Source organism: Balaenoptera ricei, chromosome 10, assembly GCF_028023285.1.
Source record: "Balaenoptera ricei isolate mBalRic1 chromosome 10, mBalRic1.hap2, whole genome shotgun sequence".
Lineage (NCBI taxonomy): Eukaryota > Metazoa > Chordata > Mammalia > Artiodactyla > Balaenopteridae > Balaenoptera > Balaenoptera ricei.
In genome coordinates, this window is record NC_082648.1 from 45,557,318 (window position 1) to 45,583,659 (window position 26,342).

At 54.7% G+C, this 26,342-nt stretch overlaps 2 protein-coding genes across 2 annotated transcripts; both read left to right on the forward strand.

Moving 5' to 3' along the window:
• Positions 1-2,858: 2,858 nt before the first annotated feature.
• HOXC13 (homeobox C13) lies at positions 2,859-9,465 on the forward strand. Its single transcript, XM_059934631.1, has 2 exons — positions 2,859-3,600; positions 9,209-9,465. Exons 1-2 carry the CDS (start codon positions 2,859-2,861, stop codon positions 9,463-9,465), a joined length of 999 nt encoding a protein of 332 aa, XP_059790614.1.
• A 9,462-nt stretch (positions 9,466-18,927) lies between these two features.
• Positions 18,928-20,513, forward strand: HOXC12 (homeobox C12). Its single transcript, XM_059934632.1, has 2 exons — positions 18,928-19,537; positions 20,275-20,513. Exons 1-2 carry the CDS (start codon positions 18,928-18,930, stop codon positions 20,511-20,513), a joined length of 849 nt encoding a protein of 282 aa, XP_059790615.1.
• The last annotated feature ends 5,829 nt before the right edge of the window (positions 20,514-26,342 follow it).

Genomic DNA, 26,342 nt, shown 5'->3' on the forward strand with positions numbered 1-26,342 from the left:
GGGGAACCCAGCGAAAGAGTGGGAAATCGTTCAGAGCATGCGGACCCTTCTCTGGCGCTTTCAACGCCCTGAGTCCTGAACTTTCGCCTCCAGCCTTCCCACTCTCTCAGGTCTCTGGGGGGCCTACATCTTCTTCAGCTGGTCTCCTTGACGAAGGGAACTTTTCCTTCTCTTTCCACTCTTCGCTAAATTTTGGCCGCATAAAGCCCCTAATAAATGGAATTGTAAAATTGCTGGGTTAAATCTATATCTCATTGCAATAGGAACAGTTAATGCCCTTATATAAACCTGGAAAAGAACCTACTATTGATTTTATTTATTGCTGGGCCGCCTGAACCCAGAGCCTTTCTGCTGTTCTGCCCCTTACTCCCAAAGGCTGGGGGACCCGTCTTTGGGTTCTGGCCCGTGAAGACGGATCTGGCGTTGAGCTAGACCATTCCCGGACCCGGGAGGGAGCCCCAGGAACGGGGTGGCCATTTCAGGCCCTTTGTTTCGCCCGGTTGCCCCACTCAGCCCGGTCCACGTCGCCCGGGTTCTCCACGCGGAACCGGACCCCGCACTGCACAGGAGGGGAAGCTAGGGCCTCCACACCACCCCTACACCTGCGGAGGGAAAAAACGGCAGACCTCTCCACCCACCTACCCCCACCAGGCAGGCCGCAGGCAGACGGGGGGGGGGGGGGCCAAGGTCACACGACCCAGTCTAGACTAGCCAGGCCATGTTTGCTTTCCTCCTTTTACCTTGACCTTGGAACTCCGGAGGCAGGGAAGCCAGTTTCCTAGCCAAGAGCCGGCTCCCAGCAAGACCCACCTTCCCCTCCACTCCTCTCTCCTCCTTCCACCATCATCGCCCTCGACACACACTCAAGTTGGCCTGCTCATGTTCCAAGCTTCCTGATATATTTTTCCTCCTACTGCCAGCCCAGTCCAAAGCCTGCTTTCTGGAACTCTGAGGTGACCCTTCCGAATGAAGATCACCCTGATAAAGATTGCATCTCTTATCCTAACTCACCCACGCCAGGGCGCTCTCCATCGTCCAACACCACCTTGCCCCTACCGGTAGAAGGGAGGCGGCCCGTGGGCCAGATCTCAGTACAGACCTGGCCATTTGCTCTCAAGTTGAAGGGATCCAGTGGGTTCGGCTTAGCCCGAGGCTATTTCCTGGCCACGGCCTGTGCGCGGTCTGGACAGGAGCACCCAGCATTTAAAATCTTTGGCAGAGGCAGGAAAGAGGGAGATGCTGTAGCCCCTCTCCCCTTTTTTTTCTCTCTCTTTATTACCTCTTCTCCTCAGGGAGGCCCTGTGCTGAAAGGGAACTTGGCTCAATCCCACGGAGATGCTCTCTGGAAAGGGGTGCCTCTACTGAGGCACCAAACTGAGCACAGGAAGCCCGACAAGTCTGGAGATTGGGAGGAGAGAAGAGGGGGGCTTTTTTAGAAAATTAGTAAGTTGGTGTTAATTTTTTCTTTGAAAAGATTGGGTAGTTTCAAAGCATCGAAACACTTCACATTAAAAGGGAGTGACCCCAAGAATGCTATGGGAGCTAAAGTTGGGGTTATTCAGCTGGGAACTGCATTGATCCCGACTCTGCCTGGCCCCTCAGCCTATGGCCGGCTCAACCCAGGCGGCCGAGGGCGGAGGCGAATCCGCGGGCTGGGGTCGGGCCTCCTGGGGTCTCCCAGAGTAGCGCCTGGGAAATGTCCCTCCAAAGGGGCAGCGCTGCCGACTCTCCCTCATCCCACGTTTCCTTTTGTACACGGATCTGAGAGCGCGTACTCTTCTTGTTCACATCAAGAGCTTTTCAGCTTTCCTAGACCGAATCCCTGCTCCTCCTCCCCCTTTTCTTTGAAAAATCTCACTCCGAGTCTTTTAATTTCTATTGTATATTGAAATACCCGTCTATTCTATTGCCCCCATTTCTCTTCTTTATTCTACCTCAATTTTTCATTGAGAGCATCCCGCCCTCCGTGTGATGATGTTTGTGTTTGGGGGCTACTACATCCTCCTAGCCTTCGCTGCTCCGCTGGAGGAAGACCTGCGGGCAACGAGCCTAGAGAGGGTCCCTCTTAGACAACTGGGGCTTTGGGGAAAGTGGCTGAAAGTCGGAAATGGAAACACAATCCCGGCATCAAAGTCTTGCTGCTCGGTGTCGGGTTCTTTCCAGCCGGAGCTCCCAGGGAGTCAGCCAAGGCCAGACCCGGGGCTCCCCACGCCCTGCCGGTGCGCTTCCGCCTGCTTTCCAGTTTTTTTATTTATTAAGAAAAAAAAATACGGTGTCTCCCCGACTCTTAGCTCCAAGCCCCAATCCAGTCACAGCGATCTTTTTGGGTAGGAATCAGTCTCCCCCACACGCCTCCTAAGCCTAGTGGGAGGCGCCCAGGAACAGTCCTGGTCTTGCCAGACCCCTTTGCGTCGGCCAAATTCAGCCTCCCCCTCCTCATTCTCCCTCCCCGAGGCCGGCCAGGGGGCGTTGCCCTGTCCCTTTAAATCTCCCAGCTCCCTCCTCTTTGCCCCTCCTGAGAGCCAATCAGCAGAGACCTCTTCCCTTTCGCCCCGCCCCACCTCTAGGGGTGGGAACCCCAGGAGACCCGGCCAGGGCATCACGTGCACGGGTGGCGTCACGTGGGCGCGGGAGGGTTGCAGAGGGGAGGCTGGCGGGAGCCGGTGATTTCTTAATGAAATGTCCCCGCATGCGTAGAGGGCATGTAGGGAGGGAGGTGGAAGCACCAGGAGGAGGAGGAGGGGAGGGGTAGAGAGAGAAGGGAGGAGGGATGGGGGAGGGGAAAAGGGAGCGAGGTGTCTCCCCAGCTCGCAGCCTCTGGCAAGTGGAGTTTTTAAAAAGCTCGAGCAGATCATGTCATGACGACTTCGCTGCTCCTGCATCCTCGCTGGCCGGAGAGCCTTATGTACGTCTATGAGGACAGCGCGGCGGAGAGCGGCAGCGGCGGCGGCGGCGGCGGCGGCGGGGGAGGCGGCGGCGCGGGCGGCGCGGGGGGTGGCTGCAGCGGAGCGAGCCCCGGCAAAGCCCCGAGCATGGACGGGCTGGGCAGCAGCTGCCCGGCCAGCCACTGCCGCGACCTGCTTCCGCACCCCGTGCTGGGCCGCCCGCCGGCTCCCCTGGGCGCCCCTCAGGGCGCCGTCTACACGGACATTCCGGCCCCGGAGGCGGCGCGCCAATGCGCCCCGCCGCCGGCGCCCCCCACCTCGTCCAGCGCCACCCTGGGCTACGGCTACCCTTTCGGTGGCAGCTACTACGGCTGCCGCCTGTCGCACAACGTGAACCTGCAGCAAAAGCCTTGCGCCTACCACCCGGGCGATAAGTACCCCGAGCCGTCGGGCGCCCTGCCGGGTGACGACCTGTCCTCCAGGGCCAAGGAGTTCGCCTTCTATCCCAGCTTCGCCAGCTCCTACCAGGCGATGCCCGGCTACCTGGACGTGTCTGTGGTGCCTGGGATCAGTGGGCACCCGGAGCCGCGTCACGACGCGCTCATCCCCGTCGAAGGCTACCAGCACTGGGCTCTCTCCAACGGCTGGGACAGTCAGGTGTACTGCTCCAAGGAGCAGTCGCAGTCCGCCCACCTCTGGAAGTCTCCCTTTCCAGGTAAGGAAGGGGCCCGAGCGCCGCCGCCGCCGCCAGGGACCCGTCCCAGCCCCGCCTGCCCCGGGGCTCCGCGCCCCAGCCACCCCCGCCGTCTGGCCCCGGCGCGCCGGCTCTGCTGGGCTGCCGATGGAGCCGGCCGGGCGAGCTGCGCTGAGGAATGCGCCGGGGAAGAAATCTGCTCCGACACGTTCCCCGGAGCTGCCGGGCGGAGAGTGAAGCAATCACAGGCGCCCGAGCGCCCGGCCGCCGGCTCCGCTCCAGTCGGGAGCTTGTCTCCTCCTCCCCCAGCGGGCTCCAGTCTCACGCGCGGCTCTTGGCCTCCTAAGCCCGCTTCCGGCCAGGAATGGGGGGTGGGGTGGGCCTTGGGTGCCTTGGAATCCAAAACCACTAGGACAAAACGCTCAACCCACCGATTAACTGCGGAAAAAAATAAGAACACCCAAACATTTTGTTTGCCTGAACGTCCAAGATCATTCAGGCACTGCAGGCACTGGACAGTTTTTGTTGTCGTTGTTTTTAAATAGGGGTCTAATTTGCCGGGATCTACAGAAATGTAGGATGTTTTCTTTTTTATTTTCTTTTCTTGATTTATTTTAAGAATTTGGCCACGAATTTCCTGATTGTTAAAGGAACAAGAGAGCTAAAATCTCTGGAGAAGGTGTGGAGAAAAGGGAGTTCACATCCCTCTCCTGGATTATAAAATTCTTTGCCTCTCTGGTGTACTGAGCTCAAATCCTGTGGGTGTTCGCACTACCAACTCCCCCAAATGCGGGGGAGAAAGAGAGTTACCCATGCCTTAGACACAGGGGAGTGTCTCTTTCTCTTAGAGGGGAGTGAGGATGAGGGTGGGGCGGGGCGGGTGGGGGGGAGACCTGCTTTGGAAGGATCTGAGGTCCAGGCCCAGGCGGGGGACCCCTCTGTATTGTCTGGCTCCATATGCGGTGGGGGATTGGAATTTACTGGTGTTCTGTTCCCTTTCCAATTGAGGCTATCTCTGAACAGGAAGGGATCCTGCAAACCACCACCCCCCACTCCACAGGGGAAAAGACCAGTTCCAGGTTTCTCAAAACCACATCAGGAGCTTTGTATTCAGCTTTGTGCTGAGAAATCAGGATTAAGGGTCTAGTGAATCCAGAGCTTGAGTCTGCTCTTGCTATATATAAGCAGAGCTCAGTGGGAGAGGGCTGACTGGCTCCATTCTGATGCCTACAGGGATCCTGGGGCCCCAGAACAGCCATATATGTCTCCCCATACTGCCCAGAGCCCCCCCCCTTCCCAGCTCTACATGTGGACCCAGGGACATTTTCACTGGGAAGTATAGACCTGAAGACCTCCTAAGGGTGGGCCTGAAATTCCTCTGCATCCGGGATTGGGGCAAGGGCAGATGGTTAAAAAAAAAATTACTGAATGATGTTAGAAAGTGTAGCAAATAACATTCTTGTAAATATTATAAGATGACTTAGTATAACACAGCTGACCAAGGTGGGACCCACACTAGACACCTAATTTCTGGCTGCCAGAAGATTTAGGATGATAGAATTTTAGTACATGGTATCATGCGTTACCTACTCTGCATTGACTATATTTTTATATAGTATGATTTCTGTTATTAACCACCTAATATGAAACACATAATAACACTTTTCTAGAAGATAGGCAACTCACATGTAGGTGTACAATAATGTGTTGTGGAGATATGGCCCTTTAATTTCCCATCTCACCCAGATGGGAAGCTGCTTAGGAGATGGGGGTTTAGCAGGAATTCCTGGAGCATCAGTAGCTGGTAGCCAACAGGCCATGCTAAGGAGCTGAAGGACAGAGGGGCAGATGCCCACCAAGCCCACTGTGGGCAGAGGCACAAGTCTAGAGCAGTGGGCAGTGGGTTTAGTGTGAAGAGGGGATGAGAGGGAGCTGCTCTGGCATTGCTGTGTATGCATGTGGAGCGAGGTGGGAGTGAGAGATTGGAGAGAAGCTCAGAAATATCTTTGAGCAAAATAAACATCTTAAAGATTCCCAGAAAAAAAAAAACTAAAAGTAAGCACTTTTTTATCACAGCCTCCTAGAGAAAAATATCTTTGACATAAAAAAATATATAGCCCAACTGAGATTTAATACACTTGCAAATTATGGCATGGAAGTGGATATAAAAACCCAGTGTATCTCAACAGCTATGTGCTCACACACTCCCGGTGTGGAAGTAGAATCAGGCTGGTGTATCTCAGTGAGTGCAGAGGTCCAGGCAAAAGGCAGATGAATAAGAAATTATCTTCAAATACCCTCCATCTTTCTACCCACACAGAGCTCTTTTAAAGTAGTGAGATTTCCAGATAACTCTGTCTATGCAATTGTGGTTTGTTCGGCAGCATCTAGGCATAAACACTACTGTCTCTTTTCAGTGCCTCTGGCTCTGAGAGACCTCATCTATGGCAGTCTGGGCTGGTGTGGGAGATGAAGGCAATTGTTCAGAAAGATCCAGATAATTAGGGCCAAGATGAGTTGTGGCTTCTTCCTTCACCCAATTATCTAGACCCTTGCTTCTTTGCTCTTTGTTTTTCTTCCTATAGTGCGTATAGACAGTTTTTAATTTTGACAGAGAGAGGCAGAAATTCCAAGAGAGAAGCAGAGAGGAGGGGGGCGGGGTGGGGGAGACAGGGAGAGACAGAGACAGATAGGATGGGGGGAGAGAGTAAGAGAGAGAAGGAAATAATGGGCTCTTTGGGCCATACTGGAAGTCTCTACTGACAAGTCTTTGGAATTGGGTTGAGAAGAGTGGCTAGGATTTCTAGCTGAACAAGGTCCTCTTCGGAGGACCAGAGCCCTGTTTTGGGAGTGGGTGGTCAAGAGCCAGTGGGCAGTAGGAACATGTACACAGGACCCCAAGAGAGAGCTATGGCTGAGTATTGATCTGATTTTTATCTGCTCCTCAAAAGTGTCTGTTAGGTTCCCAGGTATGAAGTGGGGTGTGTGTGTGTGTGTGTGTGTGTGTGTGTGTGTGTGTGTGTGTATGTGTGTGCGCCCACACGCTCTGAAGGGAGATTAGGGAAAGGTTGATTGTAAAATTAATCACCAGGTCCTCTACTTACTTTAGGCAGCATAGACACAACTCGAGGCCTAAGCTTCCAGATGTTTCCACATCTGCAGATCCCACTTCCTTTCCAGACAAGACAGCAGACAATGAAAGGGGCTTCTTTGAGAAGGCAAGACTGAAGGTATTTCCCCAGTTGGCCAAAACAACCAGCCGTTAGGTCTGATCCACGAAAAACTTGGCCAAATCAACTCTTGGCATTCTGTAGAGAAAAATAACCAATTTGGACCAGTTATCTGCTTTTTTTAAACTGATTTTTTAGGGTTTGTTGATTAAGCCTCATTGGAAATTTATAGTTGGGGTTTAGGAGACCCAGACTTGGGTAGATAATTGTGAGCATTTCCAGAAAGTGAAGTTTAAAAAAATCAGGGACAATTATCTGGTTAATTCAGGAAACCAAACCCACTTGTATCCCATTTGCTCTCCAGGAAAAAGGAGGTATTTTAAAGCTAAATTGTACCAGGTGGTCTGTTTCCATTTTAGAACTTACTGTGTCATTATGTTGAGTCCAAAAATCTGGGTTTAAAATCTGGCTCTGCCACTTAAGTTCTTTTACCTACTCTGAGCCTCAGATTCCTTATCTTGTAAAATGGGTTTAATAAAATAAGACTGGAAAAAATGTTCCGAGGATTAAAAAAGAGCCTCACGGTATCATTACTGACCCTCTCTGTTTTACTCTTATTCCAGAATCATCAATTTCTCAAATCATAGTTACATCTGTAAGAGTAAGACACATTTGAGAACTGAGAGACTTTTAAAAATTATCTGTGCAAAAAAAAAATCCTTTTTAACATAAAGAATCTGCTCTGCTAAAGTGAAGTTGTTTTGTTTTGCAGATTAAAAAAAAAAGAAAAACAAAAACTTGGCCTATTCCTACATAGGCAGAGAAAAGTGACAAGTCCCACAATTTTCCTGAAAAATTGTCGTCGTGAAGACAGCCAGACCAGGCCATTGGAACCCCCTCTCTCCCATATTCTTTCTGTGTACTTTATTCCCCCCCTGCATTTGATGGTGACCTCTTCTCTCCCCATCCTTGTCAGGGACAAGGGTCCCTGAGAGAGAGCAGACCCAATGAGAAAGAGTATAAGGAAGGTGTTTCATGAGGGCGGGATGGGGGGGGGCAGTGAGAACAAGCATTTCAGGAAGAGCTTTGTGTCCTCATTCTAGACTGTGTCTACACTTCCAAAGGGCAGTAAGAATGAAGGGGAAATCTCAAATATTCAGTCCTACTCATTAAATCCTGCATGAAGAAGTCTGCCAATTACGTTTTTAAAAATTGAAGGGTGAGTTACTCAGATAATTTTCCTAGTTCCCCACTTCCCCTTGAAAGTGTTGCTATGATCTTTTTATTGACAGAGGTGAGGGTGGAGTGGAAGGGGGGATATAAGTGACACATATTGCCTGTGACATTCTCAGAGCATGAAGAAATTGAACTAGTAGTGGGATGACAAGGTATTTAGAATTTAGGATTAGGGTTCCTGCATGGGGTGGGGACAGTCTCCTTCAGCCTCAGAGGAATGACAAGGATAGCAGATTGGAGCAGAATTTGCAGTTTTGGTGAGTGGACATTTATGGGGGCAAGGGAGGGGCACTGATTTCTTTTTATAGAAGACTTACGTGAACAGCTGGTTTCAACCCAAGAAGGGCTCTCTTGGTGTCTCCTCTGGTGGGCACACACCCGGGTGTGGACCCTCTACTTCTAGGGACCTGATTCCCTACATCTCAGTGCTAGGACTTCCCACCTTGGATGTTACTAAGTGGCTCACAACACTGGACTCCTAGAGATTGGCTCCCAGGCAGTCTGGCTTCACCTGGCCACTTTTCTTCTCTCTAGCTGTCGGTGCTGGCCTCAGATTCCTAGTGCAGAGCCAGTGACCAAAGGCAAGAGGCCCCACTTGGGGGTCTGTGCCCACTGAAACTGTCTCCCTGCCCGCCATGCCCTCCCTCAAACATACAAAAGAACACCTTCCTCTGATAATGGGGCAGAGTATAAACTGACCCATGCCCAAATGATCTAACTGCAGGAAAGAGGGATTTTCCTGAATACCTGCAGTCCTGCAGGCTAGCAGACCAGGGTGCAATTTGGAGGGACCCCTCTAAGGGAACGAGGATTCTAATAAGGAGTGCTGTGTAGAGCCATGCTGGAAGCTGAGGCAAAAGGAAAAATCAGTAATACTGGTCCCGTATTTATTTAAAATTTTCATATTTTGTTCATCATGGATTTGGGGGCATTCATTTATATATTTTAAAACATTGCATTAAAATATCATTTATCTTGGTTACTGAGTTTTGGGCGCCCCCTCCTTTAAAGTTTGCACCAGAGGCAATACCCCAGGGTCCTCACCTAAGTCGTGGCCTTGCTAATAACAGAGGTGCAAAAGATTTGGGGACAATCCATCAGCTCCCTTTGAGTCCCTGCCGGAACCTGTGCCTCCGCAGCCGCGCAGACTTGAGGCCCCTCGCAGGGTCCTGGGTCCAACCATGCGACTCACTTCTTGCCGCCCGCCTTCTCTCTCCCCCCAGACGTGGTCCCCCTACAGCCCGAGGTCAACAGCTACCGGCGCGGGCGCAAGAAACGCGTGCCCTACACCAAGGTGCAGCTGAAGGAGCTAGAGAAGGAGTATGCGGCCAGCAAGTTCATCACCAAAGAGAAGCGCCGGCGCATCTCGGCTACCACGAACCTCTCGGAGCGCCAGGTCACCATCTGGTTCCAGAACCGGCGGGTCAAAGAGAAGAAGGTGGTCAGCAAATCAAAAGCGCCTCATCTTCACTCTACCTGACCGCCCACCCAGCAGCCCGCCCCGTCTATTTATGTCGCCGATTTGTACCATATCCGAACACACCGAAGGACGCTTTTCGGGTACAGACAAATATTTAATGTTAACCAGAAAGAGGAACCGCTCCGCTGGGAGGCAGAGGGTATCAGAGGGTGTGCTCTGCCGCCCTCTACTCCCCACCCCGTCCTCAACCCTCACCCCTATGCAGATGGCACCTACCCCGCCTCAGCGGCTTTGGAGGTGGGTCCGGGCGGGCGTGGGAGGAAGGCAGCCTGCCTCCACTCCCTCTGGCCGTCGCCCCTCGCCTTGCCAGAACGCCGAGTGGCAGCGAAGAGCCCAATCATTCCAGCCAAAGCAGAGTTGGGGAACCCCGAATGACCCTATTTTTGCCTCATCCTTTGCCCGGGCAGGTAGACGACCCCCCCTGAGGGTGCGACCCCGAGCAGGACCTGGCGAGCTCCTACTTTCCTTCCAGTCCTTCCTCCTGTTCCCTGTCCCTCTGGCACTCTTTAGTTAGGCAAGATTTCCCAGTTAAGATTTTTCTGTGCATATTTTAAAAGTCACATTAATATTAATGATAAGTATTAGGGATCTGGCATCGTGATTGGAGTACAGACAGCGCTTAGGTTTTCTTTCTTTCCTGTTTCAACAAAAGCTGGAATTGGCTGAGGAGCCACCTACCCTTCTCCCTGACCTGGACCAAGGAACTGAGTTTCTGAGGAGCCACCTTTGCCCCCATGGCCTCCTCTGTTCTGCTTCTCAATCAACATGCGGAAATCCAGGGAAGACAGAAACTCCCACCATGCTGCTAAATCTGTCTTCTCTCCTTCTCTCTCTCTTTCTCTCTCTGTGGTGAGGCTGAGGATCAGGCCAGGCACAGAAGCAGAACTTTTTTCTAGGGAGCGGACAAGCTTCTCTTCCAAGGGGATGGAGAGCCGGTCCCCCAGCAGATTCCCTCTCCAGTTGCTTCTCCATCAAGGCAGTAGCTGAGAAGGCCTCACATTTTCACTTTTACTCATTGTCCAGAGGACAGCAGTTTTTCTTCCAGGAGACCAAAATAGCTGGCTCCCAATTAGCCAGCTAACGTAGACGCTGCCTGACATTTCCCTCCTCAAAGGCCAACTTGGTGCTGGGGGATGGGGGCTCACCTTCTCCCTTCCCACTGGTGCATTACAAAACAGTGTTCTTTTGAAATGTTCATCCAAAATAGGCTTTTTAAAAATGTTGTGTATCTGTATATAGTATTGTGATGTCTGAATGACAGTGTACTGAATGCAAAAAGGAAAAAAAAACCCCACAAACCTGTTTTTAAAATAAAATCTTTTTTTTTTTTTGCCTTGATTTTATTGCTCAGATTCCTTCTGAAACTCCTTCTATCCACTGGCTCTTGGGGTAGGCTCTGTTGCCCTGACTCAGCCAGAATGGGCAGGGGGAAGAGTAGAGAGAACACCCCCAGCTGGATAGATCCCAAATTTATATTCTGCTCCACTTAAGTTTTTTAAGTGAGTTATTCAGATTGTTGATACTATCTAGACAGGAGAAAACTCTTTCCCATCCTGATTCCCCAAATAGATGAGTATGCTGGGGAGAGAAGGATGTGATCAGCGACTGAAAAGGCCTGGGAGCAGGTGAGTGGGTTCACTTCAGTTAATAGTCAGAGCTCAGAGCTGGATCTCTGTGCTGAGAAAGTGGTGTCCCAGCTGGGAGCTGGACGCTGTGGTGGTGGCAGCATGGCGGCAGTGGGGCACTAATCTTAGGCTCCTGAGGCTCTACTGCCCCCAGAGGGTCCCAAATCCCTCCAGACAGTTTAGAGCTGGAGCTAGGAAGGGGTCCCCTCAGTCTGTCCTGCTGGGAGGCTGCTGCAAGCTCAGCATTCCCAAGCTGCTCCCTTTTCCTCCCCACCAGCCTATGCAAGAGGTCGGGCTGCTAGGGCCCCATGGGCCCCCAGTTCTCTAAGCCAATCTCACTTGTATTCTCCAGCATTCTCGGGAACCCCAGTCTTCCAGGCAATCAGGAGCCCTGTAGACTCTTCCACTAATTTGTTTTTCCTGCCGCGTCCGTCTGTGCCTATCTCCCTATCTGGCTGAGTTAATGAGGTCGTTAAGATGTCAGGTTAAGAGACTTTTAAAAAGCGATATAGCCTAAAACAATGTTATCTCAGATTAAATCTTTACTGCAGCAATTTTTATTTATATATAATATTTTTTCGCTCCTGAGACACAGAAAGACTGGAGGCATTGGGTTGGAAATCAGAGTTCTCTGATCTCACATTGCCTGATGGCTGAAGTTCTTAAAATTTTATTTAAATAAATGTTTCGGGGTGTGTGTGTGTGTGTCTCTCTCTCTCTCACACACACACACACACACACACACACCCCGAATCTGAGAGACAAAGAGCCTGAGGAATTCACCCTCTGTGGAGACTCCGCTACTGATATGGCTGCCAGTACTGTTCTACTCCATTTCAACTCTGGGTTAACTACCAAAGAATCCCACGCTGGGCAGTACAGATCTAGGAGGGAATAGATGAATCTCCCAGGAATAAGGTTCATTCTCAATTCCATCTCTCCTTTCTCTCCCCACTCACCACCTTAACCTCTCTCCAAAACCCCTGTGTCTCTCCTGAGGTGGGAAGAATTGAAAATTAAATGTGTGTGTTTGGTCAGAAAAAGGACCTGAGTAGACAAGAGACCTGGGGCTCTCTTGATACCCCCACCCCTCTTGACTTGGGGGTACATGGGGTAGTCCCATGACATAGCTGTAGAGTCAGTGGAAGCTGGAGACTCAGTGGGGAAAGAGAATTCTATAGTTCTCCGAGGCATCCTTCCACTTCTGCACACAAATCCACATGAGGGCAAATGAGCGAGTCTTCCCACATGGAGGGATCCGCCCTAAGGCCCCAGAAGGGGGCGATGGAAAAGAGAAGAAAGCTTGTGCAGGCTCACTGGGATTGCACTGGGACACCAGTGACCCAGGCAAGCACTGCGGTCCCTCTGAGTCCCTGTGAGCCCCAGTGTGCCACAGGGTGTTTAAGATGTCTCCCATGCACTGGATCAAATATGCCTGGATCAATTTTGGAGATGCCTCTTCCATAAAAGTAAGCAAGTGTGAGAAAGGAAACTCCTATAGGTGAGACAGGTGTTGTGTGAGTGTGTGTTCTGGGGAGACATACACTTCCCAGAGTTGGGAAAAAGTATGATTCTTTCCCTGATTGTGTTGGTTCCTTACCTTTCCTTCCTCTGAGAGTTGGCATTCTCATTGGGGAACTCTGTGAGACATTCCTGTGAAGGTGTGTGTGTATGTGTGTTTGTGTGTATGTGTGTGTGTGTAGAGCCTCTAGTAGCCAGTGCAGAATTTCCTCAGCCTTTTCTGCCTGTGTGTGTGCACGTGTAGCAATGTTGTCAGTCGGCACTGATCTCAGGGTGTAGAGTGTGTTTTTTTTCTTTATGCAAATCTATAAAAAGCCTTTCTTTCCAAGGCCAGTCTCCTAGTGTCTGTGTGAGAGTGAAGACGCAATAAATATGCGGGTGCAGGGGGATAGAAAATGTCTGAAGGATTGTGAGTATAGAGGCATCCCCGGGAAATGGACAGCTCTTCTCTGGGACTGAGGTTCCTGCTATCTTTCTCATAATCCGATGGCATCCCCGGCTCCTTGTGGCTCCCCGTGGCCAGGGCTGGGGGACCTGGGTGAGCTGGAGCCTCACGGGACTCTCCATCCGGAGGTCTCTCTACCAGGCTGCCAGGGAGGGCTCAGTTAGATCTTTTCCTGAACTTGGGGAGAAAACCCCTTCCCCACCCACATCTTAGTCCTCAGACCTAGGGCCAGCAGAATGGGCCTTTCGGACGGTAGTCAGTCCCACAGCCAGGAACCCACCTGAGGGAGCAAGGCCAGCAGTTCTCGGGAGATCCCTCCACGACTGTCTCCAGACCATCTGCTCCTGAGGCTTTTCGACAGGCGGCTCGGTCAGCAGGCCCGTGTGGGTATAAGGCGGGGGCAGCCCCTGGGACACTCTCCATCTCTCGGAGGATTGAAGCTGGGGACCCTGCAGCAGCCCCCTCTGTTCAGAAGAGAACTCCCCACCCTAGGATCCACCTGGGTCTGACTTGGATGGTGTCGGGAGCCCACTCCTCAAAAAACTCCAAGTGCCGGATCAGGCAGATGTGTATCTAGACCCGCGCTGGTGGAGGATTGAGGGGCCCTGGGGAGCCAGGGGCTTCTGGGAGGAGGAGGGGGCCAGAGCCTTTTCGCAACCAACCAGGCTCTTCCTCTTTTAGCCTTGACCGTGACTAGGTCTTTCTGACCTTGACATCACAGGGAGCACAGGGAAGGGGGGAGGGTGGAAAAGGCCTTGATCTTCCGGTGGCCAGAGAAGGGGAGGGCCACTCGCCCCCTTGACGCGTCATCCCCCTTCCCGCCAGAGCCCGCCGCCTCTGTTTACACACAGAGGTGTCGTCTCCAGTCTAGACAGGGGCGCTAATAACGCCCATAAAAGGCGGCCTCTCCAGAGATGCTCTGCAACTCGGCTCCCGCGCGCCTACCGCTGGCCGCAGCCTCCGCCTCCTCCGCCCCGCCCTCCTCAGATACCTCGGCTGGGCTTGCGGGCCGCCTTGGGAGGGGGGACCCAGAGGGTTTCTAGAGGCTGAGAACCCCCGCCCCGCACCCTTCTGAACCTCTTCCGTCTCCAAAGGTAAGTGGACCCCCGCTCTTCCAGCCCAGCCAGCCTCGGGGATAGCGCATCCTCCCACCCCCACCAGCCTCCCCGGGCCCGTTGCCCTTACCCCAATCCGCCCGTGCCCAGCGCCACACCCGCCCCCGCCCCGAACTGGAGGCTTGGATTTGGGTAGCAGTTGGGTAGCTGGGCAGATCAGACCCCAGGCAGAACTCAGCCCCTCCTCAGAGCTAGGCCTGGTCAGAGGCCATGGTCACAGAGAGCGGCTGGCTGTGGGGCAGAGGGCACTCTGGGTAGTTCTCACCCCATACTGAGTTTCGAGGTCCACGGAGACCAGGCCCTTGGCTCCCCATACTTTGCTGGTGACTGTAGGTGTGGCGTTTGTGGAGAAGGTGCTTTTTTTTTTTTTTAATAACTCCCCACACCTTTCCTGACACTCAGTAATTCACTAGGTGGAGGAGATCCTCTGCTGGCGAGGGGGAAAATGTCAGAACCCCGAAATTATTTAACTATTAGTGCGCCGAAAGGACAGTGAAAATGGGGGAAGATGGCTCACTTAGGGATGCTCAGGTGAGGGGTGGAGGGATGGTCTCCCAGATATTCCTGCCTGGGACCACCCCCATCCCTTCCGCATTTCCTGAGTGGCAATCGGGCTGGTATCTTGTGGTGGGAGGGGGCCAAGTGGAGCCACTGAATGTTTGGAGGAGGTTAGGACGCTGCTGACCCCAGGCTGCTTGTGTGAGCCTGAAAGCCTGACTGGGCCCCTCACCCAAGGTCCCTCTCACACCCCGCTCCTCCAGGCTGCAGAGCCCTGGAAGGCAGCACAGGGGAAGGGGCCTCCTAATTTTCTCCTTAAGTCCTAGGCGCCCGTAAGGGGGCCTGGGAGCCAGGTGGGCTCGGACCCCTGGATGAGCTGGTGAAGCGAAAAAGAGGAGTCTGAGCCCCCTACCTCCACCCGGCAGCCTTCGCTGAACCCGACAAAATCCTGCCCCAAGCCTAAAATGCCCTAAAGGGGCGACATAGAGAGCCGAGGGATCGGGCTGGATCCCAGACCTTCCCCACCCGCCGCTTTTCATCTCCCCGCTCCCGCCCAGCCCAGCTCCTGCTCACCTCCCTTCAGAGACCCAGACCCTGCCTCATGTGCATACGCGGCAGAACCGTTTTGTGCAAACTAGGCAGTGACCTTGAACTGGGCCGCCTTGTCCTCTCGACTGATCCGGGAGAAGGCAGCACCGCGCGGTATAATTTCGACCTCGGTTTGTCTGGGGAGCCCGAACCCTGCGGCTCACAGCCACTCCGCGGTGGCCTAAGCCTCCCGCAGCTGCTCTGCCCCTGCCACCAGAGCCGGCGTAGATTTTATAATAACTCCTTTCACCTGGCTCGGCGGTGGTGGGGACTTGAGGACCAGCGCAGAGCCCGCGAAGATGCAGGAGGGACAGAGGCTTAAACAGAGTCGGTGCGGGAGAGGCGGCGACGCATCCAGCTGGTGGATGCGAGGAAGCAAGAGGGCTGCCGCGGGTCTTCAAGGAAAGCCTTGGACCACATCCTGGCCTTCAGTTGTAGTTAACCCCTGAGTTAATGAGCGGGGCATGGTTGAGCCAGGCCAGCTGTAGCAGGAACCTGTGGTCCAGGGGCCAGCAGGCAGTCCACCTCTTCTAATCTCGTAATTTGATGAATGTGCGGAAGAGTGGGCGCAGAGATCGCTCCGCGGGTCCAGAGCCTTGCCAGGCCATTACAGTTTTCCATGTGAGCTGCGAAGTGCCGGCGGATTAAACCCAGCTAGAAGCCGCTGCCCAGCGCCTTGGGCTGCTGCGAGTCCTAAGCATTCTCCTCACCAAGTCCCCCGTCGGCTCCTGGAGAGCAGCTCTCGCCGAGGCTGGATTTAGATCTGAAGCTTTGCACCCGAGCCTCCCGCCGGTCCCGGGGACCCAGGCTGGGAGCGGAGCTCTGCAGCCTGTTAGTCCAAGTAGGGTTAAGAAAGGGGCGCCTGAGCTGCGTGTGCGGCGGGGAGCCTTAAAGGCACACAGAACCGCGGTGGTGCACGAGGAGGCTGGGCGCCTAGATTGCCTGGGTCGTCGCCGGGGTCCTGATAACCCCTAGGTTCCTAGTGAGCCTCGAGTAGCAGGGCACTGGGGATGTGAATTTTGCTGATGGTCCTCGGCAGCTCTCCCCTAGAGGAATCAGGTCGGCTGCACGGAAGGAAGAGGGGGAAGGAAGAGGGGTTTGTGCGTGTGCCAGTGCCCAGGGTCCGAAACCTGGGGGAAATGGTCTTTTTTGATGGGGCCAAATCGGACTGGGAGAAACTGCGTGTCTGGAAGAAGGAAGTCCTCACTCCATCTTCATTTCCCCGGCATTGCATCTGCCGCCCTGCGGCCGCCGCTCTGCGTGCTCAGCGGCCTGGCCGGGAGGGCAGCGAGCACAGCTCCGGGCCTGAGATTTTCGAGCTGGCGAGGGATGCGAAGAGGCTAAGACCTTCCTCCTGGAGTCCCCCTTCTAGGAGATTGGAGTCATCTGGGAGGGAAAAAGAGAATGGGGAGAAACCTCCACCGCACAAGGACTAGTGATTATCTCGCAAAGCTCAACTCGGCCTCCCCCACACCAACAATAGCGGCTGAGCGCGAGGCCTGGAGGCCTGGAGACCTCGCCGCCGGCGCAATGTTCTGATTGAAAACAGCAACGATATTAAAGTCACACCCTGTTTATCTTTATGACCAAAAATAACCCCCAAATAAATTTTTTTAAATTAAATATTCAGTAGCGCTCATTAATGCATCTTGAAAAGAGGGCATAAATAAGACGTTGGAGATGCTGTGACGTGCATTTTGCAGCCGAAGGATGCTCCTCTGTGCAGCCGCGCAGCCCCTTAATCAATTAGGCACGAAAAGGCCAATTCAGGCTGTCTGTCTCCTGCCCGCTCCTCGGCGCCCCGGCTCTCGTGGTTCTGACCGAAGGTGACTGCGCGGGGCTGGCATCCCACCGCTTGGCTTCGGTTCTGGCAAGTGGGCCCGGCGCGGGGCGGGCTCCTGGGGGGGGCGGGAGGGACCTTGGCCGGCCAGGGCAGGGAAGGGGAAGCAGGGCGAGGGGCGGGTGCTGAGCTGCGAGCTGTGCCGGGCAGGGCGACGCCCGCGCGGACACATTTCTGTCCCAGCTTTGGTTTGGGATATGAAATCGCCCGGGGAGCTGTGGAATTCGAAGAATCTGCGTTTCTCTCTGCCATGTCCTGCAGAAGAGAGAAAAAGAGGGAGATGAGAATCTTCTGCTTCGGTCTGCTTTTGTAGCTTCCGCTCATTCTCAGATATTTAACTTTCACCCACATGGGTTTCTTTCTCCCATATTCTCTCAGACTCACGTCTCTCTAATTTTCTCTAAATCTTCTGGTGTTCTCTCATATTTAGACTTTTGCTGAACTATTGATCTCACCTGGTATTACTTAAAGCCACACTTTTGCTAGGAGCCCGAAGTAATCACATAGAAATCTGAGTATTTTGTCTACTAGACCCCAATAGAATACACCTAGTTTTGAGGGGTTTGTTTCCTTTTTCATTTTAATCTGTTTGGCTGTGTCTGTGGACTTGGTTGAGATCGGATTGTGGTTTCCAGATGTCGATTAATTTCGCCTGTGGCCAGCGTTGGGTTCTCAGCCTTCTGCGGAAGGAGCTGCTGAGGTTAGCACCATAAAAATAATTTTAACCCCCCAACAAGATAATTCTCTGGCATTCTTTCCCTTACTCCCAGCACACCTATTGGGCTGGGCACTGTTATCTGATGGTCCCAGTGGTATGCTAGGCTGGTTCTGGGGTGTGAGTGTCTCCTCCACAGTGGGAATCAGTAGCCTCTTGGGCCAGCCAAGCCCTGCTGGGAGCCCAGAGCCTCTTGCTGCAAAGTCTCCAAGAGACGCCCCCAGAAGCCCCCCTGACCCACAGAAGTCATGGGGAAGAGTAGTTCAGCCCCCAGATTTTCAGGAGCAGGCAGGCAAGTCCTCATGGAGCTGGGCGCTTCCTTTTTCTGCTGCTTCTGCCTCTCTTCTGCATCCATCCTCTGACGGTGAGTGAAGGTGTGTGGCTGGGTGGCTCCCAGCTGGAGAATGGGGAAGACCCAGCGTTAGTAACCCTCCCTGAGCCCTTCCTGGAGGAGAGGACCCCAGGTGTCTCCCTAAATTCCTGGGGAGAAAGAGCTGAGGAAAAGGAGCGCAGCAGCGGCAGGGCTGGGAGAGACAGCGGCAGGGAAACCTGTCTTTACCCCCACTTCGCCTCTACTGTAAATAAACCCCGAGCCAAAGGGCTCATCCGTCTCCTTAAACAGCCAGTAAACTTTATATGACACAATATCTAATAGTAATTTATTGGGGAGATATTGTAAATTCCAACGGTTTTAGTTAATAAAGGAGCTAATTAAAGAGGGACGGGCTGTGCTCGGCCAGCTGTTGGTGAGAAGATAATACATCTGGGGGGGGTGCAGGGTGCAGAAGCGTGTATGTGCGGGTATTTTTGGTGTGGCTTTTTTCCTCTTGCCCCGTGTCGGGCGATTGCCTCGATCTCTGCGTTAGGTTTTATATGATTTTTTAAAAACCAGAAGCCAGCGAATAAATCTGCCCCCGCGGTTCGTTCCCTCCCCCCCCCATTGGGGAAGGGGGAAGTTGGAGTTGGTGCGGGGTGGGGGGATTCTCTGTCCCCACCCATCCCCCTGGCGGCGGCGCCCACGTGAGCTGGACGGCCAATGGGTGGCCGGTGCAGGTTTAACTATGTTTAATGTCAGATAGCAATAAAGTAGAAGCTGCCGGTCGGGCCCCGCGGAAATGGGCGAGCATAATCTCCTGAATCCCGGGTTTGTGGGGCCGCTGGTGAACATCCACACGGGAGACACCTTCTACTTCCCCAACTTCCGCGCGTCCGGGGCGCAGCTGCCCGGGCTGCCTTCGCTGTCCTACCCGCGCCGCGACAACGTGTGCTCGCTGCCCTGGCCGTCGGCGGAGCCGTGCAATGGCTACCCGCAGCCCTATCTCGGCAGCCCGGTGTCGCTCAACCCGCCCTTCGGCCGCACGTGCGAGCTGGCGCGCGTGGAGGACAGCAAGGGTTATTACCGCGAGCCGTGCGCCGAGGGCGGCGGCGGGGGCCTGAAGCGTGAGGAGCGCGGGCGCGACCCCGGCCCAGGAGTCGGGCCCGGGGCAGCGCTGCTGCAGCTGGAGCCGTCGGGGCCGCCTGCGCTCGGTTTCAAGTACGACTACGCGGCGGGCGGCGGCGGTGGCGACGGTGGCGCGGGACCCCCGCACGACCCGCCCTCGTGCCAGTCGCTGGAATCCGACTCCAGTTCGTCCCTGCTTAACGAGGGCAACAAGGGCGCCGGCGCGGGCGACCCCGGCAGCTTGGTATCGCCTTTAAACCCCGGCGGCGGCCTCGCGGCCAGCGGTAAGGACCCCGGCCCATTCGCGAGGCTACTCTGGACGGGACGTCTGACCCGGGGGGCGGGCAGTGTAGGACTGAGCTAGGGCTTCCTGGGGTGACAGACTGTGAGGAAGCGCTTCTTTTAAAAAAAGGAGTTGGGGGGGAAAGCCCTATAAACATGTAAATATCCCCGCAAAAGAACTAGAGATTCCCTTTTTCCTCAGCCTGCAGCTGGAGGGGGCAGGGAGCTCCGGAGAAAGGGGATTCTGACAGACTTCCCCAGGCCTGGGGGGGTGGGGACCCAGAGCCTGGTCCCCGCCCTCCCAGGGCCTCTCTTTCCACCTTCCCACAGGCCCCCATTACCTACTTTTTTTTTTTTTTTAAGAAAGACCAGTGGTTGACTCTTGTCACTCGCTCATGTCTGTTCTAACTAATCAGGACCCCATCCTGGAGGATGTGAGAGGAAGGGGCCAGGATATCCTGGAGAAGAAGAGGTTTGGGGAGAAGTGAGAGGATAGGAATTTAGAAGGTTCTGGGATACTGCAGTGAGAAGTAGGGGAGGCAAGGAGAAAGAGTGAAAGGGGAAAAAGAGATTGATGAAGGCAGAGGAGTTGTAGGGATGGGAGTCTTCCTAAGAGAGGAGAGGAAGAGCCTGGGGTCGGGTGTTAGGCCGAGGTGAAAGGGGCTGGGGAAGGACCGACGGTACTGGGCTTGTCACCTCTTGGTCCCCTGGCCAACCCTGCTGGTTCGTCTCCACCCAGGCGCGCCCTGGTACCCGATCCACAGCCGCTCACGGAAGAAGCGCAAACCCTATTCGAAGTTGCAGCTGGCGGAGCTGGAGGGCGAGTTTCTGGTGAACGAGTTCATCACAAGGCAGCGCCGGAGGGAACTCTCAGACCGCTTGAATCTTAGTGACCAGCAGGTCAAGATCTGGTTTCAGAACCGCAGAATGAAAAAGAAAAGACTTCTGTTGAGGGAGCAAGCTCTCTCCTTCTTTTAGGGGGCAAGACACGGGCACCAGCCCCAGACTGAGCCTGTCTCTGGCAGAGAGCAAGAGGGGGCACTGCCTGGGACACAGTCCCCGCTTAGAACGCCAGGAGTCTCTGGCAGGTCTTCCTGGGACGTCCTCTTGTCTGTTTTGTTCGTGGTTCCCTCCCACACACCCCCAGCAGACCCTGCCAGGTCCCAGAGAGAAGGGAAGAACCCAGCCAGGGAGAGAGGAAGCCCACAGCTGCACGTAGGGGGTAGGGGCAGGGAAGGCTGAGGCGCTGGGGAGGGGCTAGTCTGACGTGGGACTGGGGCGTTGGGCCTCCGTCTGAAGATCTGGAGGAAAGGTGACTCAGGCGTCCCCTCCCACCACTTCCATGGTCTTAGGTCTGTCTGCCTGCAGGAGTAGGCGAGGGTGGGGACAGTGGGACCAAGGCTCTCAGAACTTGCAGTTATTGGGGTTAGGAGAGGCTGAGAGGAGGGAGCAAGAGTGGAGGATGGGCAGAGAGCAGGGAAGGGGTCAGGGTAGCTCTGGGAGGGCAGAAGGAAGTGGGGGAACCTAGGAGGAAGTGTGGTTTGGGAGAACAGAATGATCAGCAATGTCCAAGTCCGCTGGGGTCTGGGTCCTCCAGGCCTGGCTGCAGAGCAGGCCGAGGCATAAGCATTTGGCAGACTCGGCTGTGGACAAGGTGATGATCAGGCTTTTGTCCCCTCTAGGGCAGGCTACCCGAACCGTCTCCTGGTCCCCAGCCCTCTCCCGAGCCCCCTGCGCCCATTCGCTCACAGGTGTGCTGCCATCCACTCTTCCTGCCGCTGAGGCGGCTGCGGACCGGAAGCCGCAAGCGGGGAATTGAGAGCTGAGCGGACGCAGCCTCAGGTTCAGTAGCCACCCCAGGGACCCCCACCTGGCCCTCCGGGAAGCCCAGGAAGCTGTAAAAGGAGCTGCGAAGCGCGGCATTGATTGGCCGAGAGAGTTTCTGGCAGCCGCTGCAGATTCTCCCTTCGCCGCTGGCGTTCACGGTCACGGCCGGCCGGAGGCTGGCCCGGCGTAATTTACGAGGCGGGAGGAGAATCCGCCCCTAAAAGGGGCTACCGGCCGCGGAGGCCCCCGCTCAGCCCGGGTTTCCCAGGCTGGTGACAATGAAGGAGGGGGCGCTGCAGCCCCCCACCCAACTCCTTTCTCTCTTTTACCCACCCCTACTCCACCTGCTCCCCAACGGCGCCCTTTGTCTCAGGATCCGCTGTCTCCGCCCCCAGGCCAAGGAACCGCAGATTAGGAGGACCAGAGCAGAGGGAAGGGCACATCCCAAAAACCCATTGGAGGCCAGAAAGTGGCTTCTCCAGCCGAGGGCCTTTTATTCATAGCCCCCTTCAGGCCTCAGCCCCAGCCCAGTAGATCCCAGGCTGGCTTCCGAAAGAGAAGCTGTGAAGGAGCCCCCCTGCCTTCTTGCACTCTGTTTTTATTCCCCTTGGTGAGAGTCCCCCAACCTCCCATCTGCTGACCCACCCTTGCCAGGAGCAAGAGGGCGAGAAGCAGGGGAATGATGGGAGTTAAGCCCAGCCTGGACAGTGTGAAACTGGCCTGCCAGCTTGGAGTTCTTCCCACCTGGGGAGAGTCTCTCCTTCCACACCCTGGAAAGGCAATCCACTCTCCCACCAGCTTCAAGTTCCTGTGAAAGATTGTGCAGAGGCATGGGCAAACATATAGGCACAGCTGCCCAGTACAGCACTCGGCCCACACCACTCTCCTGACTCTACTTGCAAACAGGCAGCCTCATATCCCCAAATACAGCCCTGCAGAGTAGCCGTACAATCACATACCCTCATCCCCCACTGGGCACCTGACACACTTCCCCACCCACATTAACCTATGTACAAGTTTGCAGAAATCACCACCGTTCCAGCTGTCTGCACACTCCCCTGTGGGCTGGCGCTGGGTATGAGGCACTCCCCTCTTTGCCTGGTCACCCATGTACCCCTTCATACAGCCCCTCCTGTGACCTCTTGGTCTCTGGGGTGCTGGACTTGAGTTTCACCACTCCAGCCTGACTCTCCCAGCTTAATAAAGGAGACCAAAACACGCCAAAAGGGGTGGGGGGACAAAGATATGCAATATTCTCTTCCTGTCGCTTTAAACTTGATTTCTGTGAGCTTCTCTGTCAATCTGTGTCCTGTTCTCTGTGTCTGTTGCTAGTACCTAGTGTGATCCCTGTGGGTAGATGCCCTCCTTTCCTCCCTCCCCGGCTCTCTGTAGTGTGCCCTCCTATGCAAATGTCTGTCTCTAGCACGTTTTCCCTTTATATAGTCCTTGTACAGAGTTGCTTCATCATATTAATATTAATAATAATAATTAAAACATGATGGTATGATGATGTGATTTTTTTGAGAGAAAAATTTTAAACTGGCTCCATACACATGGTCTCCTATGCCCAGAAAGAATGGGATCCCCAACCTCCTAGCTGTTCCCCAACTTTATTTTTTCCAGCCCAGGTGAATAATAAAAATAATAAACATATAATAATAAAGGAAGAGCGGTTGCAGGGGCAACAAAAATATACAAGCAACCAAGATCTGTTGATGAGCTACCATCTCTAGTCCCAAGCAATTACTAGCAGAGAGAAAATTGGGGGATGGTAGATTAGGGGGGAGGAGAGGGATATCTGAGGAGTCGTGGGGTTGTAAAAATAATGTGGACAGCCCGGAGGAGGCTGAAACTACCTTCAGGACCACAAAAAGGAAGTCTGAGCTGCAAGATCTCCAAGAAGTGAAGCCAGGGTAGGGGCAAGAGCTGGTTGGAGCTGGGATGGTGAGAGTGCCACGGGGTAGGGGCAGGGGTTGGTGGGTCCACACTTCACCCTGATGGTTCTAACCCTGTGGCTTCACTCTGAGAGCACATTTTGTGCACTGCAAGATGACTGGAGAGGGTACTAAAGACCCCTTGAAGCTGGTGAAATAGGCTCCGCCTCTGTCAGCTGAGGCCCCTCCAGGCCATGACAGAGAGAGGCCCAGGTCCAGGCCAGAGTCTAGTCCCAGCTGAGCCCATGAGTCCTCTGCACCTCCACCTCACTCCTTCCTTATGGATGGGATGCCCTCCCTCTGCCTCCACCCGTGAGCCTCTGATCCCCCAGTTTCCCTTTCTCACAGCCAGCCTCCAATCACGGAGTCTCCTCCAAATTCCCCCTCCACCCTCCTGGGCCTGCTCCAGAATAACAAGAGCCCCCCACAGAGCCCAGCCTCCCGAGCCACGCCTCCTGCCCTGAAATCTTTCTTTCTCTTTCTCCCCTCCTTTCTTTACTCCTGCAACTAGGAAAAGTAGCAGATTTAGACCAAATCCCATCCTCCCTTTGCCCCAATCCCCTGCTGAGTGTGCATCTGAAGGATTCAGGCAGGAAGGAGATCTCAAGCTTTGGGAGTCCTCCTATAAAGGGCCCACAGAGTTCAGGGGAGGCTGGGGACTGGATAGCTTCTGGCAGCCTTGAGCTGGTGGTGTAGGGGAGGGACTGAGTGGCTGCCCTTGAGTCTGAATAAAGGTGGGGGGAGGTCTGAATCCCAGTGAATCCAGGCAAGAGACTACCCTCTCCTTAAGCCACATCTATACAGGAAGAGTTAACAGTGAAGGCATTTCTGGCTAAATAGGAAAGAGGGAATTTAGAGAGGTCAGGAATAACTGGCCTTTAATTTATTCCCTTGATTTATTCCCAGAGACACTGCAGATCTGAGAGAGAAGGTTCCTTGTTGGGTTTTGTCTATGCAGGCCCTGAGACTCAATAACTGGGGAAGCTGTCAGAGAAGGAAAAACACTATAACCTCCTCCCAATGGCTGAATAACAAGTCCTTGGGTCTCCTGGCCAAAGAGAAGGTCATGGCTGGAGCCACAACCCAAATACCCAGGACGTGGCTGAGCTCTGGATCTGGGCAAAGATTGCATCTATTTTGCAAGTATTTGGCTTAAGCCCTCGAACTACAATTTACTCCACTGATTTAAGACAAAGCACCCTGTGTCTCTAACTGGGTCGTGAGGAACAAGAAAAGGAGAGAGTTATCTGGATAATTCAGGTAGAAAAATAATTTCACTGTTGTGTATGTGTAAGCTTATGCCGTTCAAATGAGTTGTGTATTTGGCCCTGATTAGCACCCAGTTCTACTCCACTCTGAGCTGCGTAGACGCAGCTAGGGTATTTAAAGCCACTGTCGAGCGGGCGGGAGATGGGCCCGGCAGCCCGGGTTCTGTGGATGCTAATGCAGCCGGAAACCGGGCGCGATCGATGGCTCAGACCCAGAGCAGAGCAGGGACCGCCGGCCCCGATCTTCGAAAAATCAAACCCCCGGGACCTTGGGTTCCGGACCGGCCGGAGCTCCCGCCCATCCTCCCCGCCATTACCAGGAAAGTAGGAGCGTTTTTTAGGCCCCCGATCCGTGCGGGAAACGCACCCCGGAGCCCCCAACCCTCTCTGCGCGGCGGGCACAGGGAGGCGCCAAAGGTCCCGGTGTAATTCAGCGCGAGGTGGGCTGCAGGCCTGGGATCCCGCAGCCGCGTATAAGCCGAGCATCAGGCCCGAGCGGCCGCCCTTCGGTATCTGCCTCCGTCGTGACGGAGCTGCCGGTTTTCCGCGGAGAAGCGTGCGTCCCGGACGCCCAGCACCGCGGCAGCCGGGGGCCGAGCTCGCGATCGCCGCTCAGGGGAGGCCCCGAGACAAAGGCCCGCCGGTCGCTGGTGGCCGACGCGGGCGCCTGGCCGCTCGCTCCCCGCCCCGCGCCCGGAGCGCTCCGTGCCCCGGCCCGGCGGACAGGGTTCCGGGACCTCAGTCCAGTTCCCCGCCCGCCTGGCCCGGCCTCGGCTCCGGTGTGCCCGGGGTCCCGGGGAGAGGAAACCCGGCGCGCCTGCCAGCCCCGGCCCCGCCGCCCGAACAGCGCCGGCAGCTCCGGTCGCTGCGCGAGGGCCGCCGGCTCCCGCGAAGGACCGGATGACCCCTGCTGGCCAGATCCGCGGAGGCCGCGAAGACCCGGACCCGCCCAGCCGCTCGGCCCTGAGCCCCAGCCCGGGGGCGGGGGGACGGTCCGTGGGTTTGTGGGTGACCTCGAAGAACAGCCCGAGTCCGAGGCGCTGCCGGGCTGCGGGAACCAGGCCTTTCTCCCAAGTGCCCTCCCTCTGCTGGGCACGCGGCGTCCCCACAGCGGCGGCCCGCCCTCCCGCCGGGTTCGTCACCGCCGGCGGCTCTGCCCCAGGCTCCGAAAGCCTGTGCCGCCCGAGAGAGCCTGGCACCGGAGCCGAGGAACTGGACTTGGATGAGACCAAACGCAGCGGACCTTTAGCCAGTGTGACCCAGCCGGTTGCCTGGGGGTGATTTCTCCTCTCTGAGCCGGAGCCGCTTCCTGGGGACTCCGAGATAAGCCTTCCGTTTGTCAGTTTCCCTGACCCGGAGTGGAGAACTTCCTTCAAGGACCGGTCTGTGCGGAACTCACCGGCAGTTGTTGCTAGAAAAGCTCCCTGTGAAAGACGCATAGTCCACATTCGGAGCGTGGAAAAGATGTTCCACAAAATGCACGCTTGGCCATACTGCCGACATAACCGATATACTGAAACAGTCTAAAATGCACAGAGATCTATATTACATGTACATTCTGGGCATGGAAAATATATTTCTCTAGAAAATATACATATGGAGGCACTCTTTTCTATTTTATAGGAAAACAACCTCCTGGGAAAAGATTACATATAGCATGTATACCCATCACATGTAAAAATTCATTTACATAGATTAAACAGTACACTTGCACATATCCTGCGCAGGGAAGGTACAGTCCTACATCTATTTAGCTACATGGATGTAGGCATATAAAG